The sequence below is a fragment of the Quercus suber genome, unplaced genomic scaffold, assembly GCF_002906115.3.
Source record: "Quercus suber isolate HL8 unplaced genomic scaffold, Cork oak 2.0 scaffold_21, whole genome shotgun sequence".
In the NCBI taxonomy this organism is placed as follows: Eukaryota; Viridiplantae; Streptophyta; class Magnoliopsida; order Fagales; family Fagaceae; genus Quercus; species Quercus suber.
This window is the reverse complement of record NW_027069486.1, coordinates 2123808-2150722: the sequence shown is the minus strand read 5'-3', so window position 1 is coordinate 2150722 and position 26915 is coordinate 2123808. Positions and strand designations below refer to the sequence as shown.

At 31.8% G+C, this 26915-nt stretch overlaps 1 protein-coding gene and 1 long non-coding RNA gene across 2 annotated transcripts; one reads left to right on the top strand and one right to left on the bottom strand.

The window, feature by feature from the left end:
• The first annotated feature begins 15485 nt into the window (after positions 1-15485).
• Positions 15486-16236, top strand: LOC136063645 (uncharacterized). The gene is made up of 3 exons (XR_010625273.1): positions 15486-15646; positions 15772-15841; positions 15964-16236. It is a non-coding gene; the product is annotated as an uncharacterized LOC136063645 (long non-coding RNA).
• Positions 16237-21247: 5011 nt separating this feature from the next.
• LOC112036408 (disease resistance protein RPM1-like) lies at positions 21248-25030 on the bottom strand. Its single transcript, XM_065764080.1, is given in 4 exon segments — positions 21248-21580; positions 21683-21730; positions 22136-24459; positions 24462-25030. Coding segments are annotated over 2 exon segments (2823 nt in total). The 5' UTR covers positions 25006-25030; the 3' UTR covers positions 21248-21580; positions 21683-21730; positions 22136-22180.
• Positions 25031-26915: the final 1885 nt, after the last annotated feature.

Genomic DNA, 26915 nt, shown 5'->3' with positions numbered 1-26915 from the left:
GTAATTATATATATTTTTATTATAGGAACAATCATATTTTTTTATATATATTTTTTTAATTGAACCAATATTAGGGTAAATTTTTGTTTTTGATAATATATTAAGGTTATTTTATTTGTAGAAATTATAATTTCGGCCACCCAAAACATATTATCAAATAAACAATTATTGTTGTAGGGACCAGGTTTGAGGGAGTGGACCCAAGCCCAGTTTTCCCGCAATGAATTTGTAGAGAATGGATTCAAGAACTAGGCGTTAGTGAGAAGTGCAACGGCCATGCATGGTTGTACGTGGGTTGGATAATTTGAACGTGCATTGGGATGAGTAATAATGCTCCTCGGACGTGTTCTCCAGGACTTGGAGTTCTTATAATTTCTTTCTTTAAGACTGACTACAAAGTTCTCTCAGAGCATACAGATTACTACAGTGTTTCCTCTATCATCTCCCCCTTTTAGGAGGAGTTCCTTACATTGTATATCCCTCTCTCAATCGATCCAAACCCTACATTTGTAAAGGGATTAGGGCATCATTTGAGTGCCTGTCCCATCAGCCACCTTCCCATTATCTCTGTGGATGGCAGCAACCAAGGTGGCACTGTTGAGGCGTCCCCTCCTCATTAATGCGGCCAGGACGTTAGTTGGGAGCATTTAATGTGGAGGTGACAGTTCAACTGGGATTTGCTCCTCCACCATGCTTCCATGTCCGGTATTTGGTATCTGCTGTTTGTTCCTTGGATGCTCGGGGAGGTTTCCTTTGATGGAGTGCTGCTTGCCCGTTTTCGGATCTCGGAATTCCGAGGACGTTATCATCCTCGACACTGTTTCGCGGGCAGCTGGGCATTACACTTCAGTCCCCGGACCTTGGACGCGTCCTCGGCATGGGCCTTGGGCCTGGTTCGGAGTGGGCCGGGGTTGCCTGACTATTTCTTGGCCCCACAATTGTATATATACAAATTTTAACTTTTGCAATTTGTCACCTATCCAATTATTTTCATTTGGCTAACCTTTGCTTTTCTTTAAATGAATGGCATTATAAAGTACTTCTAATACAACTATTAAAAGTACTTTGTCCACCACAAAGGATTAGAAAATAAACAAAAATTAGTAAAATCTCATAGTTTAACATCCTAATTGAGCACTATAAAAAATCATGCTATGTAACAAAATAAATACCAAATTATCCAAATCATGCTATGTAGTAGAATAATATTATATTTTTATACGCTATATTTAATTCTTTAGATCGCAATAGGATAATATATAACAATCAAAGAAAATAAAAAATAAAATAAAAAACAACAACAACAATTTAAAAAACAAAACTAAATCGCATTAACCCAAAATAGAGTTTTAAAGAATATAAAAAATTATCAACCTAAAGTAGAGATGCAATAAAAATAAAAAAATCCACCAAAAAATTTAGAGAGAAAGAGAGAGAGAGAGAAAGTACCTTTTTTTTTTTTTTTTTTGTGAGGAAAAACTATGCATAGAATAGAAGAGATATTGACAAATTTATAGTAAGAGGGTGTGAATAAGAATAGACAAAAATAAAGGAAGATGAAGGAAAAAAGGAAGAATGATATTAATGTAGAGGGTAGTGGGGAGATGAAAAGGTAAGGAAGGGAGAAAGATTGAAGAAGTAGTGGGAAGATGAAATGGTAAGAGAGAGAAAGGTTGGAGAAATGTAAATATTAAAAAAATAAATGTTAAAAACAATTATAGGAAACTGGAAAAAAAAAAAAAAAAAAAAAGCTTGAAAGGCTTCAACGTTTTTTTTTTAATTTTTTAATTTTAATTTTTTCTTTAATTGAAAAGGCTCACACAAAATCCTAAAACTGAAAAGGTTTTGGGTTGGACTTGATAGCGGAACTAAATAAAGAAGAGGTGGGCTAGATTAATTATACAGATTTATTATATGGTGATAGTGGAAGTAAATAAATAAGTAGTGTACTGGATTTATTATAGGGTGATAGTGGAAGTAAATAAATAAGTAGTAGACTGTATTTATAAGGCTGAAAATTGTAAAAATCATTTTAAAATTGTAGGACAAATTATATATATATATATATATATATATATTTAAAATGACGTGGCAGCTGATGTGGCGTAACATAAGAGCAGCAGTATTAAACGCTACGCTTCAGCTTTTAGTAATATATAGATATAGATTATCTAATAATGAAAACAAATAAATGAAGAGTTGATGAATATTCTTTCTGCCTGATTTCTATTATGGTCTTTGAAAATGTTCTCCCAACTGCACTAGTCATCTATGCCATTTAGGATTGAGTGAAAAAAAAAAAAATCAAAAATCAAAAATCAAAAACCTTAAAGAAAGAATGTACCTCCTATATATAAATAGCAGTAGGAACTGTTGAATATTTCGATATTAGGAGTATTATATTAACCAATGATTTAAAAAAAAAAAAAAAAAAACGAATAACATTTGATATAATGCTAACAGGAGGGAAGTTATTCTTTTAAAATGTATTGTTTGAATACATACTGAAAATAATAATAAAAGGAGTTTTCTGAACTTAGAAAATTAGTTTTTCTTGGCGCTAGAAAAAGGTGTCCATTAGTTTGTTATCTCAATCTACAAAGTGGAGAGATCAATAACTCACTATCCATGCAGCTCATCTTGTTTGATATTGTTGAGAGCTTAATAATAACCAAACAATATCGTGGACCCATCGAACTATCTCATTCTCCATCACTATTCTTATCTTAATTTACTACACGTGGTATCAAGAGCTTTATGACTTACCAATATTGTATATTTCCTCTTGAAACCATGGTTCCGTGTGTACGCTAACTTGACTCTTGCTAGCAAAAATTTTGAATGAAGATATTTGTGCTACTTGCGAGACGAAATATTGCAAAAATTAATCAAGACAAATATGGCATTTTTGCAACAAATTTGTCGTGGAAGAAATTTTGAGCCAATTAATGAAGACAAGTTTTTCATGGAAGGTACATCCTTTTGTCATGGGCCTTTCATTTTACTAGTCTAGAATCTAGATATAGAGAAGATATTTGTGTAACTTGCAAGAAGAAATCTTATACCAATTAATCTAGAAAAAAATGGCACCATCTAATTTAATTGGAGGGTTAACCAAAGACCAGCGGGGGTTGTAAATTTTTGTATGGGCAAATGGAGGAAAGGTAAGACTGACTCAATAAGAGTTGAGGGCTAAGGCGATAATATGAGTGAGTTATTTTTGTATATTTATATATTAAATAAACAATATTTATTTAACTTTTTATATTATCAATCTTTTTAATTTAAAATCTATTCCTCTTGCATTTTTAGAAGTAAAATTGTTAATTAAACTTTTGTATTCAAGTTTGCTAACATCTTCTTTAGAATTGATAATATGACAGTTTCTTTTTTTATATTTCCTTGTACATAATTGATTTTATATATGGTTTTATTAATTTTAAATTTGAAAATTTTCCAATTTTATTGATATAGTCAAAAATAAATAAATTGTAGCAATACATGATTTTGGATTAATCTTTTGTGTGTGTGTTAGTATATCAATTGGATTTTCTTTATTCACAACTTCTTTCAAAACTATAGTTCTTAAAAATAAATTTAAACTGTCAATATTAGATTAAATTTAAAGTGTATAACAATATAATTCGATTTATCAAATACACTATTATAGTTTCTTTGAGTAATAGAATCACTCAATAATCTCAATCTTCATAAGCAAGGGCCAAATTTGCTTAAAATCATATATTTGAGAAATCATGGAATATAATCTTTTACATTAGGTTTGGGGTAACATCTTTAATCCTTCAATCATAGAAGAATTGTGAAGTTGAAATGGGTGAGCCAATACTAGTAGCATGCCAACTTGCAACTTGCAAGGAGAGTTGGCACAGGCTTTCCTTTCAAAATCATGATTCCACGCACAGCCAACTCTCGACTCTTGCTAGCCAAGAGTCATGAAAGAAGAAAAGTCTAGCACAAATTAATCAAGACAAGGATGGAATCATCCAACAAGTTGTCATGGAATTTAGTCCATAGTCTTGAAAGAAGATATTTGTGCAACTTGCAAGACGAAAATTTTAATTTTCCACTTAGAAGAGCTGCCAAATTTACCTTAGAATTACTCAATGTAGAATACTAGAGCAAGTTTCATAAAATTTAGGAAGGAGAATCAGAGTGAAACAGACACTGAAGTTTCAGATTGATAAACAGTACTAATGAAATGTGGTAGGTTGAATGCTTCAAGGGAGATAAGGAAAAGCCATGGAGGAAAACATGGGTAACCAACATACATTGAGTGAAAATGACTTTGTGAAACTGGTGATACTAAATGAATAAATGCCAAGTGCCAACCTCCACACTTTTGGAACTAAGGCTTTGTAATTGTCGTTGTCTTTGTTTTATGGGATACAAGAAGTGGGTACCAGAGGTTGTCCCTCTTTCTCTCTTTAGCAAATTAGCAGTAATGCATACTGGGTTCTCATTTGTAGCACAATTGAGAGTTTCATTGAACAGTGAACAAAGCAAAGTGACAAGCTAGTATGTTATAGAGTGACTAATTATTTTCTACAATTGTACCACCATTTTTTTCTTTAAAAAGGAGCTCATTATGATTTCTTAGAGTGATTAATTAGAGCACTCCACCCTTTATGACGATGAAAAGACTCAATTTTTCTTAATAATAATAATAATAATAATAATAAGAGAGATGCTACGTCTACAACAATTTTACAATATTTTTATAACAAATCACAGGTGGTTAGTTGTTATTGGTTCGGATTTGAAACTAACACTAAGATTACTTTTTTACCCTAACAATAACAACCAGTAACAACCTGCCACTTAGGATTTGTTATAAAAATGTTGTAGACATATCATTTCTCTAATAATAATAATAATATTATTATTATTATTATATGTAATGTCAATTAAATAAAATTTTATGATAAAGAAGAATAGTAACACACCTAGAAGTTGAATTGTGAGTAAACATGGAACTAAGAAAAAAATAGTAACTGATATAAACTTTTGCTTTTGAAGTGTGTGGCTTTTTAACCAAACATGCGGTCACTTGCTTGGAATTGGAGGAAACAGTAAAAGACTAAGAAAACATGGAAGGGATAAAAAGAGATAGAGAGAATGAAGAAAAAATCACAGATATAGATAAATATATGTTGGTTGTACAGGTGGTGTAATTTTTTGCTAATAAAGAAGAAAATGCAGCTAAAGTAAGCTAGAATTCTGAAGATAAAGTTTTTGTTTTTTGTTTTTTTTAAACGAAGGAGCAAAAATTAGAAATATTTTTTTCTTTCTTATAAAATTAAATATTTTAATAGTAGTGCTACTAACACAATATTTTCATAAAAATTTCACAACAATTAAAATTTAGATGACAAGTTGTTAAAGGTAGGTGAAAAAGTGATGTCGGTTGTGGGTCTTGATAGAAACTAGTTACAATTGGCCACTTAACTTTTATTGCGAAATTATTGTAAAAGTAGCATTGAGATAATCAAATTCAAGCTTTTTTTCAACTGAGATTAAAAAAATTAGGTTCAAGGTATTCAAAATTTTATTTTAGGGGGTTCAAAAAAAAATTATATATAATAATATAAAAAACGGTCAGGGGTTCGTTTGAATCCCCTAGGTTGCATGTACAGCCACCCTGTGTTAGGAAGCAAAGTATTTATAAAAGTAGTTACAATGTGAATATTAAGATGGATAAGTGAAAATATATATTTTTTTTAAAAGAGATTTAAAAGGAGTAATTTACTTAAAGATATGGGTGACTCTTATTGATGAAAAATGAGAGAGTATCGCTTGAAATTGTTTGGTTCTCACTAAACAAGACACAACTCTGCCATCATATTTCACTATTAAAAGCCCATGCCCATGTTACGAAGTAGAGGGCAAGTGAAATTTCAAATTTTCATAAGAGAACACCTAATCATACATTATAAGAAGTCGATTTTCCTAACAACCATAGATTATGGTAATATTTTGTAAGAGTGTGACGCTGTGGAAAAGCTTGGAATAGAGTTTGCTATTCACAAAATTGGGCAAAAAAATTCCATTAATGTTGTTCTTCTTTGCAATATGGAGTCTTTTGGTTTTGGAATCCCCTGTATTTCATGTTCATAATGTCTATGGTGGTATATTTTTCTCACAGGTGAGCTCTGAGGATTGCCACAAGCACCAGCTTGGCCAGATCCCCAGAATGGATAACCCACATCTGTGATCTCCCCACTGTTGAATGTATTGGTATTGCAACTTGAGTACCAATCATCAGATCAGTGCATAAAGACACAGGAAGCTCCACGAAAACCAAGGTTATGACAAGGAAAGAAACAAGAAAAGCAGTAGACCATGAGAAAAAAATCTAGGAGTTCATTTTGGTGGTGAAAATGTGTAGAGAAGCGTGTTACTGATTAGGAACCTGAGTTTGGTACTTTGGTTGTATACAGGGAATATACATTTTATATATCTATCCATTAAAATAACAACAAAGTGGGAGAAAGTTAGAATTAGAATGATTTGAACTCAGTATCTAACCTTGCCCATTACAACTGATGCTATCCTGAGGTGCCCGCTGAATTGAGTAAGGAAGAATGTCAAACAATTAATGATACAATAAGGCAAAAGATGTAAAAGAAGAAAAATCCACTGTTATGGTGTTTTTGATAATTTTTAAATCAGATTATTATAAGAATTTCTTTAGTGCTGGCTCAAGTTCTTTACTAACAATTCAAGAAAATTAGTAACGAAGTGGGCTTGACTCGATTACCATGCTAAGAACAAATAAAACAGAATAAACTCATTTCAGGATAGTCCCCATAAAAAGCATCAGAAAAGTATTAGTACCTGCTCTTTAAATTGCACTTCTGCTCTTTAAATGTCGCTTCTTTTTCTTCTTAAGTAAATAAAGCAGCAATTTCAATCTGAACATAAATGTAAGTTAGTTATTCCCCACATAAATTAGATGTCTAAGCTAATTTGCGAAAGAGCATGACATCTTACATTACAAAATTTACTTAATGGAGTTGTCTTGTATGCTCAGGGCTTAGAAACGGAGTGCCATAGATTTATTTTGCTTTGCAAGAGATCACTTCTATGGCTGAAGATGTTAAGGGAGAAAAAGAAAAAATCCAAATTGTGCCATTGCTTTAGGGAAATGTTAAAAGCAATGCTGAGTCCAATGCATGTCTTATACAGCAACATGCTTCCAAGCAGGATGATAGCATACAATTGCAAGGGAAGCAGCAAGTGAGTGCATCTGATCATGTATTGAGGCATCAAGGTGCATCCTGTGCTACACCACAGAAGCGTGAAACACTGCAGTTGGATACAGGGCACGATGCATCAGAGGGTCAAAGAAAAAACAGAGATCCAATCCTAAGGAATGAAGACTTAGAGGATTTAATAGAGTCAATTCCACATCATGATCAGATTATACATTCAATACAGGAAATGTACCCAAGTGGGATGAATTACACGTGTCATAGATAGGTTGTTTTACTTGTTTCCTTGATTTCAGGGGAGTTTGTTAGGGAGTTGGTTATTGTTTCCTCTTGTACATGATTGTATATAAATACATTAGCGTCCATTGTACAGTCACTTTTTTCAATCAATTCAATTCAGATTCTATTTAGAGAAAGTGCTTTCTTTTACGGGAAAAGAAATAGCAATTTGGTATTGAATATGAAAATTGGTATTGCTAAAGACTGGTGATCAAGTTGAAGCCATATTATCAACACAACTATGAAATTTTTGAGGTGGGTATAAAGTTTCTAGCTGAAAGTTTATGTTGGCAAAATTTATAATAGAAGAGTCCAACCGGATTGGAATTGCATACGGTCAATGTTACTGGCTGGACTTGAACTTACGGAATTTGATCACCAGTCTTTAGCAAAAGAAAAAATTTAGGTAGTCTTGGAGCAGTGCTCTTTGTGAAAGCCTAGAACACTACTCTAAAACTACCTAAGAATTACCGTAAAAACAGATCTATTTTCATTTTCTGCAAGTTACAAATTAAAAAATTATAAATATATTGTGATTGGAGTACTTCAAACATTAATAATAGAATGAAGGAAAGCAAAGCAAGAGAAAAAGTGATCTTTCCTATTGGGTGAGGGAGCCTTTGAGGTAAGCAAAGCATTTAAAGGGAGGATTCTGAAGGGAAATTTTTTCAGTCTTTGAGTTTGTGGGGTAGTCATTGTCTTGATCAATTATAGTCTACAAGTTTCCTTATTGCAAGTTGCACAGGCATGAGGCATCTATGTACCTTTATAACACTGACGATGACAGTAAAACATTGTAGGAACTAGGAACAGATTATCACATCACAATTTATGGACTGTAGATTAACATTCATTTGTACAGTATCTTCTTGTTATAGTGTGTTATGAGTTTTTTTTTTTTTTTTTTTGGGTGCAACTAAACTTTTTTAAGATTCAAATTTCTCATTCTCTTAAAGAGATCATAATAATCAAGCCTCATAATGAATTTACAATAATTTACAATTAATATTGCTCAAATAATTGATAAATACAATTTACATGGATATTACTCAAATAATTGATAGACACATTCAGATACATAGCCATGTAGATCGTATATTATATAAACTCAAATTATCACTTCCAAAATATCTAAGAATTAACTCAAACTAAAATATAAAAGGGGGAGAGAGTACATATGATGGTGAACTCAAAAAATACACTACCAAAATGTATCAAACCAAAGTAAAGATATAAAAAATACAACAATTCATCAAACTAAAATAGAGTTGCAGGAAAGGATAAATAATAGAGAGAGAGAGAGAGAGAGAGAGAGAGAGAGAGAGAGAGAGAGAGAGAGAGAGAGAGATAATCACCTTTTTGGGAGAGAATGTGGGAAAAATAGTAAATTTATATAAAGAAGATGAGTAAAAGAATATATCAAAAGAAAATGTATAGTTGTAAACAGCAAATCATCCAAACCATGCTGCTTACGTAATAAAATAACATTATATCATTATATACCATATAATGTCATATCACATATGATAACATCTATCAATCAAAGAAAAGAAAAGAAAAAAGATAACAAATCAAAATACTACCAAATCGCATCAACCTAAAGTAGTGTTCAACACAAAAATCCATCAACCTAAAATAGAGATGCAATCAAGAATAAAAATCCACCAAAGGAAAGGAATATATATATATATATATATATATATATATATATATATATAGTAGAGGAGAGAGAGAGAGAGAGAGAGAGAAAGAGAGAGAGAGAGTATTTACCTTTTGTGTGACAAAATATGGATTGTATGGAAGAGAGAATAGCAAAATTTATACTAAATAAAATGGTAGAAGAAAAGTCAAAATAAAAGGAAGATGAAGGGATGGAGGAATTGCAACATTAATTATAGAGTAATGGGGAAATAAATTGGTAAAAGTGAGTGGAAAATGTTGGAGGAAGTGTAATTGTAAGGTGATAAATTAATAAAGAGTGTAGACGACTAAATTTCTCGGTTTGAAATAAATCAAACAAGTAAAAATAGTTTCACAAGTGCGAATTTGTATTGAGAATTGTGTGGTACAATTCTCTGTGATTACAAAAGAGTGATCCTCTAATTTGATCTCCTTGAAGATTTGTTGATTGGAGTTGTGGTAATGTGATTTTGATTTGAACACCAAATATTCTTCAATTTGGTTGAGGGATGGATCAAAGACCTTCGAAACAGAATTACAATGAATCTCTGGCTATGAGCTTGTTAGAAATTCTTTGTTCTTCATGTTTTTCGGACGTTCTTCGTGTTCTTGGTGCGTTCTTCATCTTTGAAGATTTGTGGTGGAAGTTCTTCGGGGCTTTAGAGGCTTAAATCCGTAAAGCTTCGCTGATTTGTGGTTTGTGAGGTTTCTGGAGGCTTTTGAGCTTGATTCAGTGAACTTTGAGATCTAGGAATATGATTTGGATGATTCTCTTTGAATGTTCTTCGTATTTGAAGGTTGTGTTGGAAGTTCTTCGGTGCTTTAGAGGCTTGAATCCGTAGAGCTTCACTGATTTGTATTTATTGAGGTTTCTAGAGACTTTTGAGCTTGATTTCAGTGAACTTTGAGATCTAGGCAGGTAGTTTGGATGATTCTGTTTCAATGTTCTTCGTGTTTGAGGGTTGAAGTTCTTGAAGTTGCTGAAGGCTTCAGGGCTTGATTCCAGCAGAGCTTCTGGACTTCTGAATCCTCTCTGATGCTGCTTGTGCTTCAGATGGTTTGATGTCCTCTCTCCCAGATCCCTCAGATCTCTAGATCTCCTTGGCCTCTTTAGATCTCTCCNTTGTTAATTTTTTTTTTTGAAGTTAAAAATAATAAAAATGAAAAAAAAGAAAAAAGAAAAAGAAAGAATGCATACAACTGCATTGTCATAGGATTTAAGTATTCACATATTAGAGTAAGCTTATATATAGTGGTAGAGTTCCATTTGATATAGAACCTAAATCCCATTGAAATTAAGATTTTTAATTTAATCAATGCGTTTGTTGCTATCCCATAAAAAAGAGGAATAAAAAAAGATCACATACGTATAAGTATATATGTAAACTCCTTCATTATATATAGAATTTTAAGGAGAAGGTGTTTACTTTAAACTTAAATACTTAGGAATATTATGTTATTTACAATAATTTTTTGTTAGTTTATCCAAAAAAAAAGTTTGGTAAATCGGTATGCAGTATGAACAAATAACGTTGTTGTTTGTTTATTTTATTTATTTTTTTTTTTTGATGACTGTGTAGTAATATAATTTAAGTAAAAATAAATAGTATGAAATAAATTAATGATAAAGGATTAGATGAAAAATTTGAATTGTAATCAAATTAAGATTTCTATCAACTTAAAATTATAGGAGAAGAAGATAAGAACAAAATTGTATCTATTTTTTTAAAAAAATTTTAAAAATTTATGCAATTTGGTAAAGCCACTTAGTGCAACCACGGCTTCTAAACTCAACTTTTATATAATATATGATATGATATGATATGATATGATATATATATATATATATATAGAGAGAGAGAGAGAGAGAGAGAGAGAGAGAGAGAGAGAGAGAGAGAGAGAGAGGCAGAAATCCTTTTTCTTTTTCTTTTTTCCTTTTTCCTTTTTTTTTTTTTTTTGAGTGATTAGTTATACTTTTAGTTTACACGTGATCATAGATATGGCTGCAGGTGATTCAATTATTAATGGTTGTTTATTTATTTTTGGGATAAAGAAGAGCCATGTAATGCTACTCAAGACAAACGGAGACATGGAATTTCTCTCTCATTTGCTCAGCTGTTTGTTTGGGCTGAGACATTCCATAGATATTTGGAGGAGTTTCTAATTTTCTGCTAGGTTTGTTTGGATGATTTTTATTTTTATTTTTATTTTTAATTTTAACAATGTTTTTCGAGCTTTCTTGTATTTGGTACATGGTAGCAATAGCATTGAAAAATATGGTTAAGAGGAAGTGCAAATTACAGTTTACCCATCTGTGGTTTAGCTGAAATTTAAGTTGTCTACTTGTAGTTAGAAATTTGACACTTTTACCCACTTGATGTTAGTTCAGTTAGAGTTCCGTAACATATCTTTGTTAAAAACATGGCTAAATATGTAATTTTGCTCCACTTTTGTGTCTCTCTCCTTCAAAAACACAAAAAACATAAAAATATAAAATCAAATAAGATCAAAAAGGATCCAGCGGAAAACTTTTACCATGAGATTTCAAACCATAGGTAGGCAATTTAAATTTCGGTCAAATCTCAAGTGGGTGAAGTGTCAAATTTCAAACCACAAGTAAGCAACTTAAATTTCAGCCAAACCACAGGTAGGCAAGTTGTAATTTGCTCTAAGAATAAAACTTAAGTTGGTCAAGAGAAAACAAAAGTAGGGCTGTAAATGAACCAAACCAATCATGAACAACTCGGACTCGGCTCAATAAAAAGATCGTTCATGTTTATTTGTTTATAAATAAACCAAGCTTGAGCCTTAGTTTTAGGCTAATTTAATAAACAAGCCGAGCCTAAGCAAAAAAATTTGTTCACAAACAAGCTCGTGAGCTATTAGGCTTGATACAAAACAATTCAAGCATAGACTCATTTATAAGTTTATATATATTAGCTAAATATACTCATTACACATAATTTAATAATGACATGGCCAATATGGGAACGCTATGTATTACCTTAATTTTTTCCATCCTTCTAAACTGTCCAAGAATTACTTTAGACTATAGTTACATTTGAAAATAAATTAATTAATTAAGTGGGCCACATATGATCTTTCCCTATCAATCGTCTAACATAAAGTTTTGAAACATGTTAGTATTTTCTTATTCATAATAATTACAAACAAGTATTTTTATAATTCTTCACCATCTAACATGAATGTAAAAATTGTATTTTAAATAATTGTTGAAGCTGTAGACAATAAATGATGAATGAATGAATTTAATTATGTAAATTTTTTATTTGAATAATGGCTAGTCATAAGTAGGACGAGTTACATGATAAAATGAATATACTATTTTTTTTTTTTTAATTTTAGAAATTTAAGCATTTGATAATGTAATTTTTTTTAGATCTAAAGCTCAAAAGCTTGACCTGAGCTCGAGTCTGAGCTTGATATTAAGCTTGAACTTGGCTTGACTAATCAATAAAGCCAAGCCAAGCTTGAACAATTCAAGAAAATTAGTAATGAAGTGGGCTCGACTCGATTACCATGCTAAGAACAAATAAAACAGAATAAACTCATTTCACGATGGTCCCAATAAAAAGCATCAGAAAAGTATGAGTACCTGCTCTTTAAATTGCACTTCTGCTCTTTAAATGTCGCTTCTTTTTCTTCTTAAGTAGATAAAGCAGAAATTTCAATCTGAACATAAATGTATGTTAGTTATTCCCCACATAAAGTAGATGTCTAAGCTAATTTGCGAAAGAGCATGACATCTTACATTACAAAATTTACTTAATGGAGTTGTCTTGTATGCTCAGGACTTAGAAACGGAGTGCCATAGATTTATTTTGCTTTGCAAGAGATCACTTCTATGGCTGAAGATGTCAAGGGACAAAAAGAAAAAAAGAAAAAAATCCAGATTGTGCCATTGCTTTAGGGAAAAGAAATAGCAATTTGGTATTGAATATGAAAATTGGTATTGCTAAAGACTGGTGATCAAGTTGAAACCATATTATCAACACAACTATGAAATTTTTGAGGTGGGTATAAAGTTGCCAGCTGAAAGTTTATGTTGGCGAAATTTATAATAGAAGAGTCCAACCGGATTGGAATTGCATACGGTCAATGTTACTGGCTGGACCCGAACTTATGGAATTTGATCACCGGTCTTTAGCAAAAGAAAAAATTTAGGCAGTCTTGGAGTAGTGCTCTTTGTGAAAGCCTAGAAACTACTCTAAAACTACCTAAGAATTGCCCATAAAAACAGATCTATTTTCATTTTCTGCAAGTTACAAATTAAAAAATTATAAATATATTGTGATTGGAGTACTTCAAACATTAATAATTGAATGAAGGAAAGCAAAGCAAGAGAAAAGTCAGATCTTTCCTATTGGGTGAGGGAGCCTTTGAGGTAAGCAAAGCATTTAAAGGTAGGATTCTGAAGGGAATTTTTTTCAGTCTTTGAGTTTGTGGGGTAGTCATTGTCTTGATCAATTACTACAAGTTTCCTTATTGCAAGTTGCACAGGCATGAGGCATCTATGTACCTTTATAACACTGACGATGACAGTACAACATTGCAGGAACTAGGAACAGATTATTACATCACAATTTATGGACTGTAGATTAATATTCATTTGTAAAGTATCTTCTTCTTTTTAATGATAATTCCAGTTTACCAAAAAAAAAGTATCTTCTTGTTATAGTGTGTTATGAGTTCTTCTTCTTTTTCTTTCTTTTTTCTTTTTTTTTTTTGCAGCTAAACTTTTTTAATATTCAAATATCTCATTCTCTTAAAGAGATCATAATAATCAAACCTCGTAATGAATTTACAATTGATATTGCTCAAATAATTGATAAATACAATTTACATGGATATTGCTCAAATAATTGATAGAAACATTCAGATACATAGCCATGTAGATCGTATATTATATAAACTCAAATTCCCACTTCCAAAATATCTAAGAATTAACTCAAACTAAAATATAAGAGGGAGAGAGAGTACATATGATGGGGAACTCAAAAAATACACTACCAAAATGTATCAACCCAAAGTAGAGATATAAAAAATACAACAATTCATCAAACTAAAATAGAGTTGCAGGAAAGAATAAATAATAGAGAGAGAGAGAGAGAGAGAGAGAGAGAGAGAGAGTAATCACATTTTTGGGAGAGAATGTGGGAAAAATAGTAAATTTATATAAAGAAGATGAGTAAAAGAATATATTCAAAAGAAAATGTATAGTTGTAAACAGCAAATTATCCAAACCATGCTGCTTACGTAATAAAATAACATTATATCATTATATACCATATAATGTCATATCACATATGATAACATCTATCAATCAAAGAAAAGAAAAGAAAAAAGATAAGAAATTAAAATACTACCAAATCGCATCAACCTAAAGTAGAGTTCAACACAAAAATCCATCAACCTAAAATAGAGATGCAATCAAGAATAAAAAATCCACCAAAGGAAATGAATATATATATATATATATATATAGAGAGAAGAGAGAGAGAGAGAGAGAGAGAGAGTATTTACCTTTTTGTGTAGACAAAATATGGATTGTATGGAAGAGAGAATAGCAAAATTTATACTAAATAAAATGGGAGAAGAAAAGTCAAAATAAAAGGAAGATGAAGGGATGGAGGAATTGCAACATTAAAATATAGAGTAATGGGGAAATAAATTGGTAAAAGTGAGTGGAAATGTTGGAGGAAGTGTAATTGTAAGGTGATAAATTAATAAAGAGTAAAATAGTTTAAAATGAGAGAGAAAATGTTGGAAATAGGTGACTGATGTGGCAGATGATGTGGCTCAACTAAGCGTAGCATTGTACAATAAATGCTACAATTTAACTTATATATATATATATATATATCTATATTACTATTTAAGGGGCTACACCTGTTTGGACCATATTTTTTTTTTTGTTCTAAAATACCCCTACAGCCTATGTTTAAATAGAGACAAAAGTAAAGGGTAGTCAAGTAAAAATACATGTCTAACTTACACTAAAACATTGCCTACAAAATAGGACTACTTTCTGATGATTTTCAAATTGCTTTATTCCTTTATTAAAAAAATTAAATTAAATTAAAACAAACATTTTTTTTTTTGGGTGAATATATCTGCCATGATAATTGATTAAAAAAAAAAAAATCAATTACCTTTATTAAAAAAAAGAGAGTCTATTATTCAAACTTCCTCTATTTCCCATGTTTCACGTTTTCACGTTCTTTTCCAGTTTTTTTTTTTTTTTTTTTTTTTTTTTTTTTTTTTTTTTTTTTTTTTTTTTTTTTTTTTTAACTTTCATTACCATCTCCATTCTAATTGCATCGTTTAATTATTAATGATGTTGATTTCAAGAGTCTGAGCTGTGATTTTGTAACACTTATGATCATCATTTCTTCCGCCAATTTGCGTAATCTCTTATACTTTCAAGAGTGCTGGCAAGTTTGATTTCATTCCTATTTCCTATGATATTTGCTTTAATTTTGTTCCTTCTACTTTTATGAAATAATTTTATGGAGTCTGATTTGATCTAATACGTTTTGCATGCCATTTTGAATGAAAGGATTTTGGTTTCAAATTGGTGGATGAGGATGAACGGGCATTATCACTATTGGGAACGCATGTACTAAAAGGTATGTTTGCACTGTTCAATCTATTCAAATTTTCTGTAAAAAATTTCCTTTTACTTTGTTTGGACCAAAAACTCTTGAGAAAGATAGTAATATCCTTATTCCATTCACATTGTGGTTTGCAGATATGTGTTTCAACTGAAAGCACTATAAAGCGACCTTGATAGATCGATGACTGATGCCAATCTAGGATTTTAGCCGAACGAAAGCGTTAAGATTGCATGAACCCCAAGATTTTATGAAGAAGTTACCAAACTTTTGCATTTCCTTTTCTTACTCATGTTTCACATCTGAGCCACTTAATTTTGAATGTGTAATTACATTTGAATCATGGAAAGCAACAATTAAATAATTAAATTATTTTTTGAATGTGTAATTACAATGTACCTATGGTGTTCCCTTCTTTATCATTTTTATTTTTCAAATGAAGAGGGAAATTATTTATTTGTCAATTCCTAATCTTATATCTATGCTTCTGTTTACCTTTGCATGTTTATTTTGGAAATTTTGACTTTCGCATATGTATGGTGGGTGATTTTTTTTTTTTTTTAAAAAAAATAAAAAAACAAGATTTTATGCTACTGATGTTCTTTAACAAGTTAACTAGGACCCCTCATTCTTCAGGATTCTCCATATGTTATAGGGTAATTTTTGTTAGGAAGTTGGGCCACATTAACAGAGAGATCTAAAAATGAAGTAGATGACAATATTGAACTGTTGCTTTATATTTTTCAATCACAAACCCAATTTGAACAATCTTCTACACTTTCAAATTCTAATTATATTAAGGTTTCCAAAATTTATCTATTAACATTCACATTAGAAGCAACGCAAAATTTGGATGATATTTGTAGAATAGGAGCACGTGTACTAATGATGCTCTTTTTTATTTTTTGGATTTAATGTTATAATTTTCTATTTATTCCTGGTTGAAGTTTACATGTTTGTCCATTAATATTACACATTTTTGAATGACTGATACAACCAAAAATGTCATGAGGCTAGCCACAAAAAATGAACACATTCACACACAAACATATGATTTCAAATTTTAAATGCAATTTTGGTGTTGATTTTTTGTAGCTAGTCTCATGACATTTCTGGTTGTATCAGTCACTCGCAAATGTGTAATATTAGTAGACAAACATGTAAACTTCAATTAGGGATACTAGCCTCTAAGCACGCGCTCACGCGCGTGCTTAGAGGCTCTTCTATTTTTGAGTAAGGGTTAATTTAGAGCATTTATTATACTTTGGGCTCACTACATTTTCCAATCACAAAAAAAATCTGGGGGTGTGATGAGTATTATGCGTTAACAAGTGAAATAATTTTTCGTCACACCCCTAGGTTTTTTTTTGTAATTGAAAAATGTAATAATTCTAAAGTATAATAAATGTTCTAAATTAACCCTTACTCAAAAAATAGAAGAGCTTCTAAGCACGCGCGTGAGCACGTGCTCAGAGGCTAGTGTGTGTATATATATATATATATATATATATATGGTGCACTCCGTTCTCTCACATAATAGTAGGTCATTCTAATTAAATTTATGGTGAGATCTACTATTTATGTAAGAGGAGAAAGTACAACATGGAGTTGTGTATCGTTTTCCAAACTAACTAGGATTAGGTTAAAGTTACACATACTGTAACTTTAAGTAATGTTACACTACTCAATTTTTTTAATTAAATCCAAATTTTGACAAATTCACCGTTGGATTACATTATGTTCATATATTCTCTATACTTGCGAAATTTCAAAGTGATTAAAGATCAATATCATGTCATCTATCAATTGTTTAAAATCAAGTTTTTACAATTTAAAACCAAGTTTTTACATTTTAAAATAATGCATAAAAGATGAGTTTATGAATCGAACAGTAAATAACATACAATTAACATGAAAATTGGTACGCAAGTTAAGAACATATAGAACATGTAATCTAACAGCGAGATTTTCAAAATAAATCTAGAAGTGTATTCAAGAGTCAAGACTATGAAATTACAAATTTGAAATGACATAACACTTTGTACATTATCAAATTCATAAAAAGAAAAATGAATTTCCTCCATTTCCCTTGAAATTCTCCTTTTCATATCTGGACAGTAAAATCTTTGATTTCGAATTTTTCTAAGACCATACAACAGTTTTTATTTTATTTTTGATAGAAGCATGAAATGTTGTTTTTTTCTTTTTTTGCAAACGGTGTCGTCTCCACTTGAAGGAGTACATTCGTTTATGAAACGGTGTCGCAAGACATAAGTGTTTCACGTGAGTTTAAAAACAGTCAATTAGGCTTTGACACACGTTGCTAAGTGATTAGTCAGGAATCAGTAATATTTTAGTTAGCACTGTGCAACGGCTAAACTGAGTTAGTTACGAATATACATTTTCCTTTCTCTTAATTTTTATTTTGGACTATAAATAATAGAGCTGTATTGAACCTCTATGTAAAATGTAAATGTACTTAATTCACTCTCATTCAATAAAATATTTAGAGAGTGCATTTGAGTAAATTATTCACTCTCATTCAACAGAAATGTTCTTCAATTCCACTTTGCAAGTGTAGACCTTCGAAGAATAGGTCTTTTCTCAGCAGGATTTTGATCAGAGTTTCTGAATAATGACGATTCAAAATTATGACAATCAATCAAAACATATTTTCCTGTTTCTTCTACAAGTCAATTTAGAAACATAGTCTCGCCACAACAAATAATTTGTGACATGCCATATAAATGTAAAATAGGAATTCAAATTCAACAACCATTGTGATTGTTCATTTGATTTGTAATGTCTTATATTTTTCTCAAGGTTACAATATACATTATATGGATGAAATTGTGGAGCAAAAGCCTCCGAAGATCAACATAAAGCAGATGGACCGGAAGATAAAGATGGCAGAATTTAGTTTGGAAGATTTGAAGCACTCTCATTTACTTGTTTCACCAACTTCACAAGGGAGCTCAGGCAAACAAAGTGCAAGGTGGAAGAACTGTCTTTGCTCGCCGACAACACATCCCGGATCCTTCTGGTGTCGACACCATCGGAATTCTAGCCTGCCCCGAGCAGGTTCCATTGGTTCCAATCTCTCTGCATTGGCTACTAAATCGGGACCCATCAGTGACTCACTCCAAGCTCAGTAACTCTCTATCTAACATGAGGATAAAACCAACGACACAGTGATTTTATATTCATAATTCTCCTAATTTTTACTATGAGAATGTACTCACATGCGAACGTCATTCATTACTGTTAATGTTGATTTGACTTAGTAAGAAAATCACATTGCCTTAATACTATTATAATGCAATATATATTCTATGATAACCAGCAATCCAGTAGCATTTACACTTTCATGGCTAAGAGAACAAAGGAAAACATCCAAAAATCATTTGGTAAATACTTGCATAGAAATTGTCAGCCGTCAAGATGTTCACTGGCCAAAGTAGAACTTTTAGCAGAACGACTTTATGTTTCACATATTTGGTAAGGACAACAGACCAATTTCATTCAATACCTTTTAGTGCCAATGACAAGTTAATTTATGAACTCACACATTGACAAGTTTTGAGAAAGAAACAAGGAAGATATAGTATATAAACCTCTAGGATTTGCAATGTGAAGTTAGGATTTCCTTGCCAAAAAGTCAGGTTGTCAGATTTTAAAGCTCTTTTATGGAGACACTCATCATTAACTGAATCCATAGTGATTTATACTAATTGAACTTATGTTGAGTTTATTAGTTTGAAGTGGACTAACGTTTTTATCATTGTGAATGGCATATATGGTAAAAAATTTCTTGTTTGTTTTTTGAGATGAATGAGATAATTTTTTGAAACAAGATCACAGTACAAGAGGTTCAAAATAAGCAGCACAAGCTGAATCAACTGAGCAAACTAACAATACCTACCAAACATCAAAGCTAAACCTGCAACAAACTAGGCAGCAACAGAGGAAACTACTCAAAGCAGAAAAGACAACACCACATTGGTATGACATTTTAGTCTTTAAAGATAGTTGAGGACATTTCCCAATCCAAAAAAATAATACTGTTCATAACAGTTTTCTAATTTCTTCTTTGGATGAATATAGAAAACATATACATACGATTTACTCTTTCACAAATTATAAGCAAATGTCTTTTCTGTAATTGTGATTATCCTTAATAACTTTACAAATTTGATGTTCACTAATAGAAAAACCTGAAGTTGGAAGCCTGGAACTACTCCCCATTGATCTCCTACAAGCCCATCAGGGCACCTTTGTAAATTGCATTTTCCTTGAGAAAGCGTGTGAAAGCTTTTATCTTTTATTCATAGCAGATTATTGGACAGTGCTCCAATGTTAGGGGGAATGCTTACACATTGTTGTTAGCTATGGACAAAACCGATTGGTTACTAGGAGTGAATGAACTAATAAACTTCTGCCAATGGGTTTCCACTTGCTATAGACTTTTTAAACTACGTTCTTTATCAGCTAAATTAATCAAAACTAATCTTACATTATTAGATTTCAAAAAATTCCTTTGCTGATATCAAATGGTGATCTTGTTATCTGTTAATTAAAATAATCAAGTTATGACCTAGATGCTCTCTTCTTTTTTCTTCCTTTCTTAAGTGCCCTCAACGCTTCATTTTTTATGGTTGAACCCCCCCTCCCCGCCCTCCAAAAAAAGAAAAAGGAAAAAAAGAAGAAGCTCATAATTCTAAAATCATAGCAAGATCACACTGTGAATAAGGCAAACAAAATTCTAGTTCAATTATTATTATTATTTATGAATGAGTTAAATTTACTGAAACAAGATCACAGTGTCAGTACATGAGGTTTCATTCAGAAAATTCTGGAATCAAAAAGTCTTTTAGGGGAAATATAGTCTAACCTCCAAGTTAGGATTCCTACCAAAAATCAGGATTTAAGATGTCAAAATCTTTTGTGGGAGACGCTCATCAGTAACTAAATTCATAATGTTTAGTACTAATTGAACCTTTTTCAATTTTGTTGTTTAGAAGTGGACTTCATTTTTATCAATATGAATGAATGTTGCATATGGTAAAAAAATATCTAGTTTTTTTTTTCCTCAGATGAATGAGTAAAATTTCTTGAAACAAGAAAAATCATACAAGAAGCTCAAAAAGAAGCAACAAAAGCTGAATTTATACATCAAATTAATAACACCTAACATACATCAAAATAAAATATGCAACAAACTAGGCAACAACACTACAGCAGCACAGAAACTTACTCAAAGCCAAAATGGCAGCACCACACCATACACAACATCTTAGTCTTTAGAAATAGTTGAGGACACTCCATAATCAGAACAAGAAGCCTATTCGATACAGTTTCTATTTATTTATTTTTCGATGAATAAAGAAAGAAAACATATACATCTAGTTACTCTTTCACAAATTATACACAAAAGTCATTATATAGAATTTTTAGCTATTATATCAAAGCCATTACATGCGATCATACCAATGAAACACTTAAACCATTCTAAAGACAACAAATACAATTCAACTAAAACATCACTCTTTTGCGTAGCATAAGTTTGATACAGAAAAGATTACAAATTATAACAATCTCAATACAGAAACAATAACACATTACAACAATATAATGACAAAGGCAACAATGAACGGGAGAAACAACTGCTTATGTTTTGGCTGGTTGAGAAAAGAGCAGTATCTTGTTTGATCTGGCTCATGAAAATCCTGGAAACATTGGCATTTGAAGCTAAGCCTACAGTATTAACAAGAGCAGTATAAATAAAAATTTAAATGTAATAAAAATGCAAAAAAGAAAAAGGTCTATAATGTGTGAAAGGAGGAAATTCAGGCTTACCAACTATAATTCATAGGCAAGTAAAACTTAAGCACTCAATCATCTTTCCTGTCCACAATAAACAAACTTGATAATGTATACTAACATTAGTAAAAGAGTTGTCTATAAATTAGAATTTGAACAATGCTTGTTGTCCAATTATTGCTTCATGCTACTCACAGTGATATCTATAAAATTCTTGATTAGTTTCAAGCTAATTGTCATAATAGAAGCAATTTATTTGTTAGAAGCAGTAGTATAAGAAAGAGGAAAAAACAGGGAAGGGGAACCATTAAATTTTCAATATGTTTCCAATCGGAAACAATGTTTATGATCATTTTCTGGGTTGAAGTTGGTTAACAAAATGGAGTAGTGGCTTATGAAATATGGTGTCTGTAATTGCATGTGTGAAAGACTTTGGTAATTTACAGTAAATGTAACAGTCTAATAATAAATAAGTGGGTGGGGACGTACCTGTAATTTCCTGAAAGTGGTGTGGGCACTTCGGTCCTCCACGAATCAACTTCGTAGACGCTTTAACAATGCTGAATCACCAAGCGTGTACCAAATGTAGTTTTCTCCATGAGTCCTATACCAGAATTCAACAGAGGGAATATGCTTGACTTTCCAAAAATCAGGGCCTTCATCTGGTTGCAGACTAAGAACGAATTCAGTTGGCATTTCAGTAAATTCCAGAATTTTGAGGCTTTTCAGATGGTGGATGCCAGAGGGCACCTCCTTCAGCTGTGGGCATTCTCCAATTTCAAAATTTTCAAGAAGAGGCAGAGCACCTTCATCTATTATCAACCTATTCAATCCTCCCAAATTATCAAGCCGAAGAAACTTGAGTTTCTGGAAGCGTCCTCCCTCAATATGTAATTGCTCACCTCCGTATACATCATGAAGCTGAAGACTCATCAAATTAGGCAGAGCTTGAAGGACCTTTAATGGATCTTCCATTAATTTTGACCAGCTTAAATCAATTCTCAATATACTCTTGAGTTTGGGAATCCATTCTGGCAACTTTTCTAGTCGCCCTATTAGGCAAAGAATTTGTAGGAGGAGAGGAGGAGAAGGCAACGATTGCAAATTAAGAACTTCTTCCTCACTTGTTGCTACAATTTCCAATGACCGAAGCTGACTCATTTTTTGTATCGCAGTGCACAAATCCAACCCATTCTCTTTCTTCAATTTAGAGATCCCTAACTTTCTCAACTGTGCCAAACTTCCCAATTCTGTTATAAGTGTAGCGCTGGTGGCTTCAATATAAAAAAGCTTCTGTAAGGACTCTAAATGCCTAATGCCATTTGGTATCTTTATTCCACGCCGAGAATCTATATTGAACTTGGTATCTCTATTATAATTGTAGGCCACAAGATATCGTAGCTTACGAAGCCCACTAATCTCCACTGGAAGCTCAGACACAAGGGAACGTTTCAAATCCAACGTCTCTAGGTTGAGCAATTTTCCTATGGACTTTGGAAGCATTTGCACTTTTGTATCTCTTAGGCTTAAATATCTTAGATGGAATAGGCTTCCCACTTCTTTAGGAATACAATTGATAGGAGCACCTTCAAAATCCATTACTTTCATAAGCTTGAAATTTGAAAAACAAGTCATTAGAAAAGAATTGGGCACTTCATCTAACCCCAAAATGAGAATAGAACGAGTTTGGGAACTAGTAATACTTTGCAAAGGGGTATTTACCTTGGTTTGAATTGAGAGGCGTCGAGCAATTCTCTCTACCCTTAAGCAGTTCTGTATTGAGACCCAATGAAAACTCAACTCCTTTGACTTATTAAGAATGAACCCATGCAACATATCATGGACTCGACAACTTCTGGTTTTTCCATTAAAATCAATCCATGCCACTTGAACTAGGCTTCTATGAATAAGCTGGTTCAAATAGTCTTGTGCAATGTCCTCCAATGTTTTCCCTGACATTTCTTTTACAAAACCCTCGGCTATCCAAAGTCGAATTAGTTTTGCACTATTAATGAAGTAATCCTCTGGAAACATGCCGAAATATAAGAAACAAGCTTTGAGGTTGTAAGGTAGATCAACATAGCTAAGAGATAGGATTTTGGTGATATCTTGGAGATGGGGATTACTTTCTAACTCTGAAGTTAGGCTATCAAGAAATTTGATCCACTCAGACTCAACCTTTTGTTTTGTTGACAAAAGACCGCCTATAGTCACAATTGCAAGTGGCAGCCCATCGCATCTCTTAATTATGCTATTTGACGATTCATTTAATTCACGGGGACAAATCCCCTCTTCACATTGGAAGACCTTCTTGCAAAAAAGCTCTCGAGCTTTTTTGAATGATAGATGTGACAATTTGTACACATGATAAAATGGAGATTGTTTGTCAGAGGGAACAACACTCTCATCTCGAGTTGTTATTACTACTCTACTGCCTTTGTTCTCATCCGGTAAAGCAAGTTTTACAATACGCCAGAAGCTCATATCCCATACATCGTCAAAAACTACTACATACCTCAATTCAAGTAAAAATTGCCTCAATTCTTGAATTAACATTGTTCTTTCCATTGTGTCAATCTCCCTAGGGGGAATAACCTTCCTTGCCTTGTAGAAATCCTTTATCATTTTCCTCAATATATCCTCCATCTTGTATGATTGAGACACAGTGATCCAAGCACTACAATGAAAGGGCAGCGTCACTTGCTCGTTTTCATACACTTTCTTGACAAGAGTGGTCTTACCAAGCCCACCAATGCCAACCACTGAAATCACCATGAGATTAGATGGTCTGTTTACCAACAACTTTATCAATTGTCTCTGGAAGCCTCAATGCCCACAAGCTCATCGTCTGCAATGAAAAGGGATGCCTCTCGAGGGTCATTCCATAAATCACATCTTGGCTGTCTAGCATCATTGCTCAATCCTCCTTGCTCCAAATTATTGAAGCCAAATCTTTCACCTCTCTCTCTGAGTGCCTTGAGCTCGTCGTTGATATCTTGAATCTTAGAGGCAATCACATGTCTTGGTTTCAAGTTGGCAGTAAATTGAAAAATCTTGAAGGGTATACGATAAATTCGTCTTTGCGTTTGAGGATATTTTGCAAAATGAAGTAGGTATTCATCAATTACATCTTCTATGTGATAAGCTGTTTCCCTTACATTTTTGACCCATGTTTGTGTAACACTGCTAGTGTCTCCCTTCTCCGCTTTTAAATCTGCATCCTTGAGGAAAGACTGGATGAACTCCAATTCACTTTGGATGCTCTCAACTTTGTTGTGGATTCCCACCAGCAATCTTGCTTCTCGGACTAACAACGGGGCCAAATAGTCTTTGGCTAGGTTGATTGCACTTTCTGCCATTTCTCTTCCCTTATTAAATTACTGGCCACATAAAATTACGAATGAACCAACTTAGTGCCTTATGTAACAAAAATAATTTATAAAACCACATTCAGATGTAAAAGTTAAAATCACATTCACAATACTACCTTGTGAGCATAGACTATGACTTACCTTATTTTCTTTTACAATATTGGTTAAATTAGTCATTAATTCGTATGATGTATGAGAGAATATATATAAGATAATTTTAAATCAATAAAAAAATTCAAATCAAAGAATTTATTAAAAAAAAACAAACATTAATTTGTTTAGAGAAGAATAAAATTTAATCAGAATTTGGGTAGTGTTGGTATGTTTTTCTATTTTTGGTTAAAACTATAATTTCTAATTAGTTTTACTTAGCATATAACAAAAAACCATATATATATGTGTGTGTAAGAAAAAAAAAACTTTATTATTAAAAAAATCATGATAAGTTATAAAAATAATATAAAATAAATAATAAAACTTCTTTTAAATTTCTAGAATTTTTGGTAGTATAATGTTTATAGGAGAAATATTTCTTAAACTTTTCGAAATTTCTAAAATAGTTTTTTACTTAGAGTCGTTAGTTATTTCACAGACTTATAGTGTGCCGCATTATATAAGGAGAAAAAATGCAAAAAAGAAGAAGAAGTGTCCAGTTAGTGCAAACACAAACTTGTATAATAGAATTCTAATTATATAGTATATGATATCTTTTTTAGGAGAAACTTCGAAAGTTTTATTAAGAATGTACTAAATCAACATGATAAATATCTTCAACATTGGAGGAACATACACGGTCAAGACTGCGAAAATTATCATGAATGTTTAGGTGATAATAATTAAATGTTTGATTAGTATAAAATTTCACAAATTTCGTATAATATACTATGTCATTAGTTTTACATGGAATGACTCTTTGTGGTATACACATTTTAGTCATAGCTTATACAAATTCAATTACTTTCATTAACAATGACTTATCATTGCCGCCAAAATGATTCAAATATGATTTTAGATTAACCTTTTTATAATTTGGTTTTAATTTGAAACCTCCCCAAATTTTAGCAGAGTTATTTAGTTCACCCAAGTATTTAAGAGTTAGGCTCTTTGGATATATATTACTGTAAGTTTCTTTAAGACATTCTCTCATTTTTCCGTGTGTGTATGTTAAAATACTTAGTATTCTAAAAAATAATAATAATTAAAGGTACTTGTAAAAAAAAATATAATTAAAGGTTTTCACTTGGTGTGAGTAAAATATAGCCGCTGCTAGTATTCTATTTGTGATATACAATTTATATTTTATTACTTATAACTTCATTACCTACTATGGGAAATTGGCCAATGGCATTTAGTGTACACATACATACATATATACATATATATATATATATAGAGAGAGAGAGAGGGAGAGAGAGTGTTATTTTCCTTTTTCCTTTCCTTTTCTAAGTGTTTAGTTATACTTTTACTTTACACATGATCATAGATATAGCTGCAGGTGATTCAATTAATGGTTCTTTATTTAGTTAGGGATAATGAAGAGCCACATAATGCTATTCAAGGCAAAAGGAGACATGAAATTTCTCTCTCATTTGCTCTGAACTTATAGAAGCCAAAGATGTTTGTTTGGACAAATACATTCCATAGAAATTTGGGGTTCTTAATTTACTACTATGTTTGTTTGGGTGCTTTTTTATTTTTTTTATTTTTTTAAAGAGTGTTTTTCGAGTTTTCCTGTATTTGATACTTGGTAGCAATAGCATTGAAAAATATGGTTAAGAAGAAAACTTAAGTTGGTCAAAAGAAAACATAAAATTTGGCCTTAGCAACCTCCAAATAATAAGTTAATAACACAGCTTTACAAGTAAAATAGAGTATAGGTTGTCAAGAGTCTTATTGAA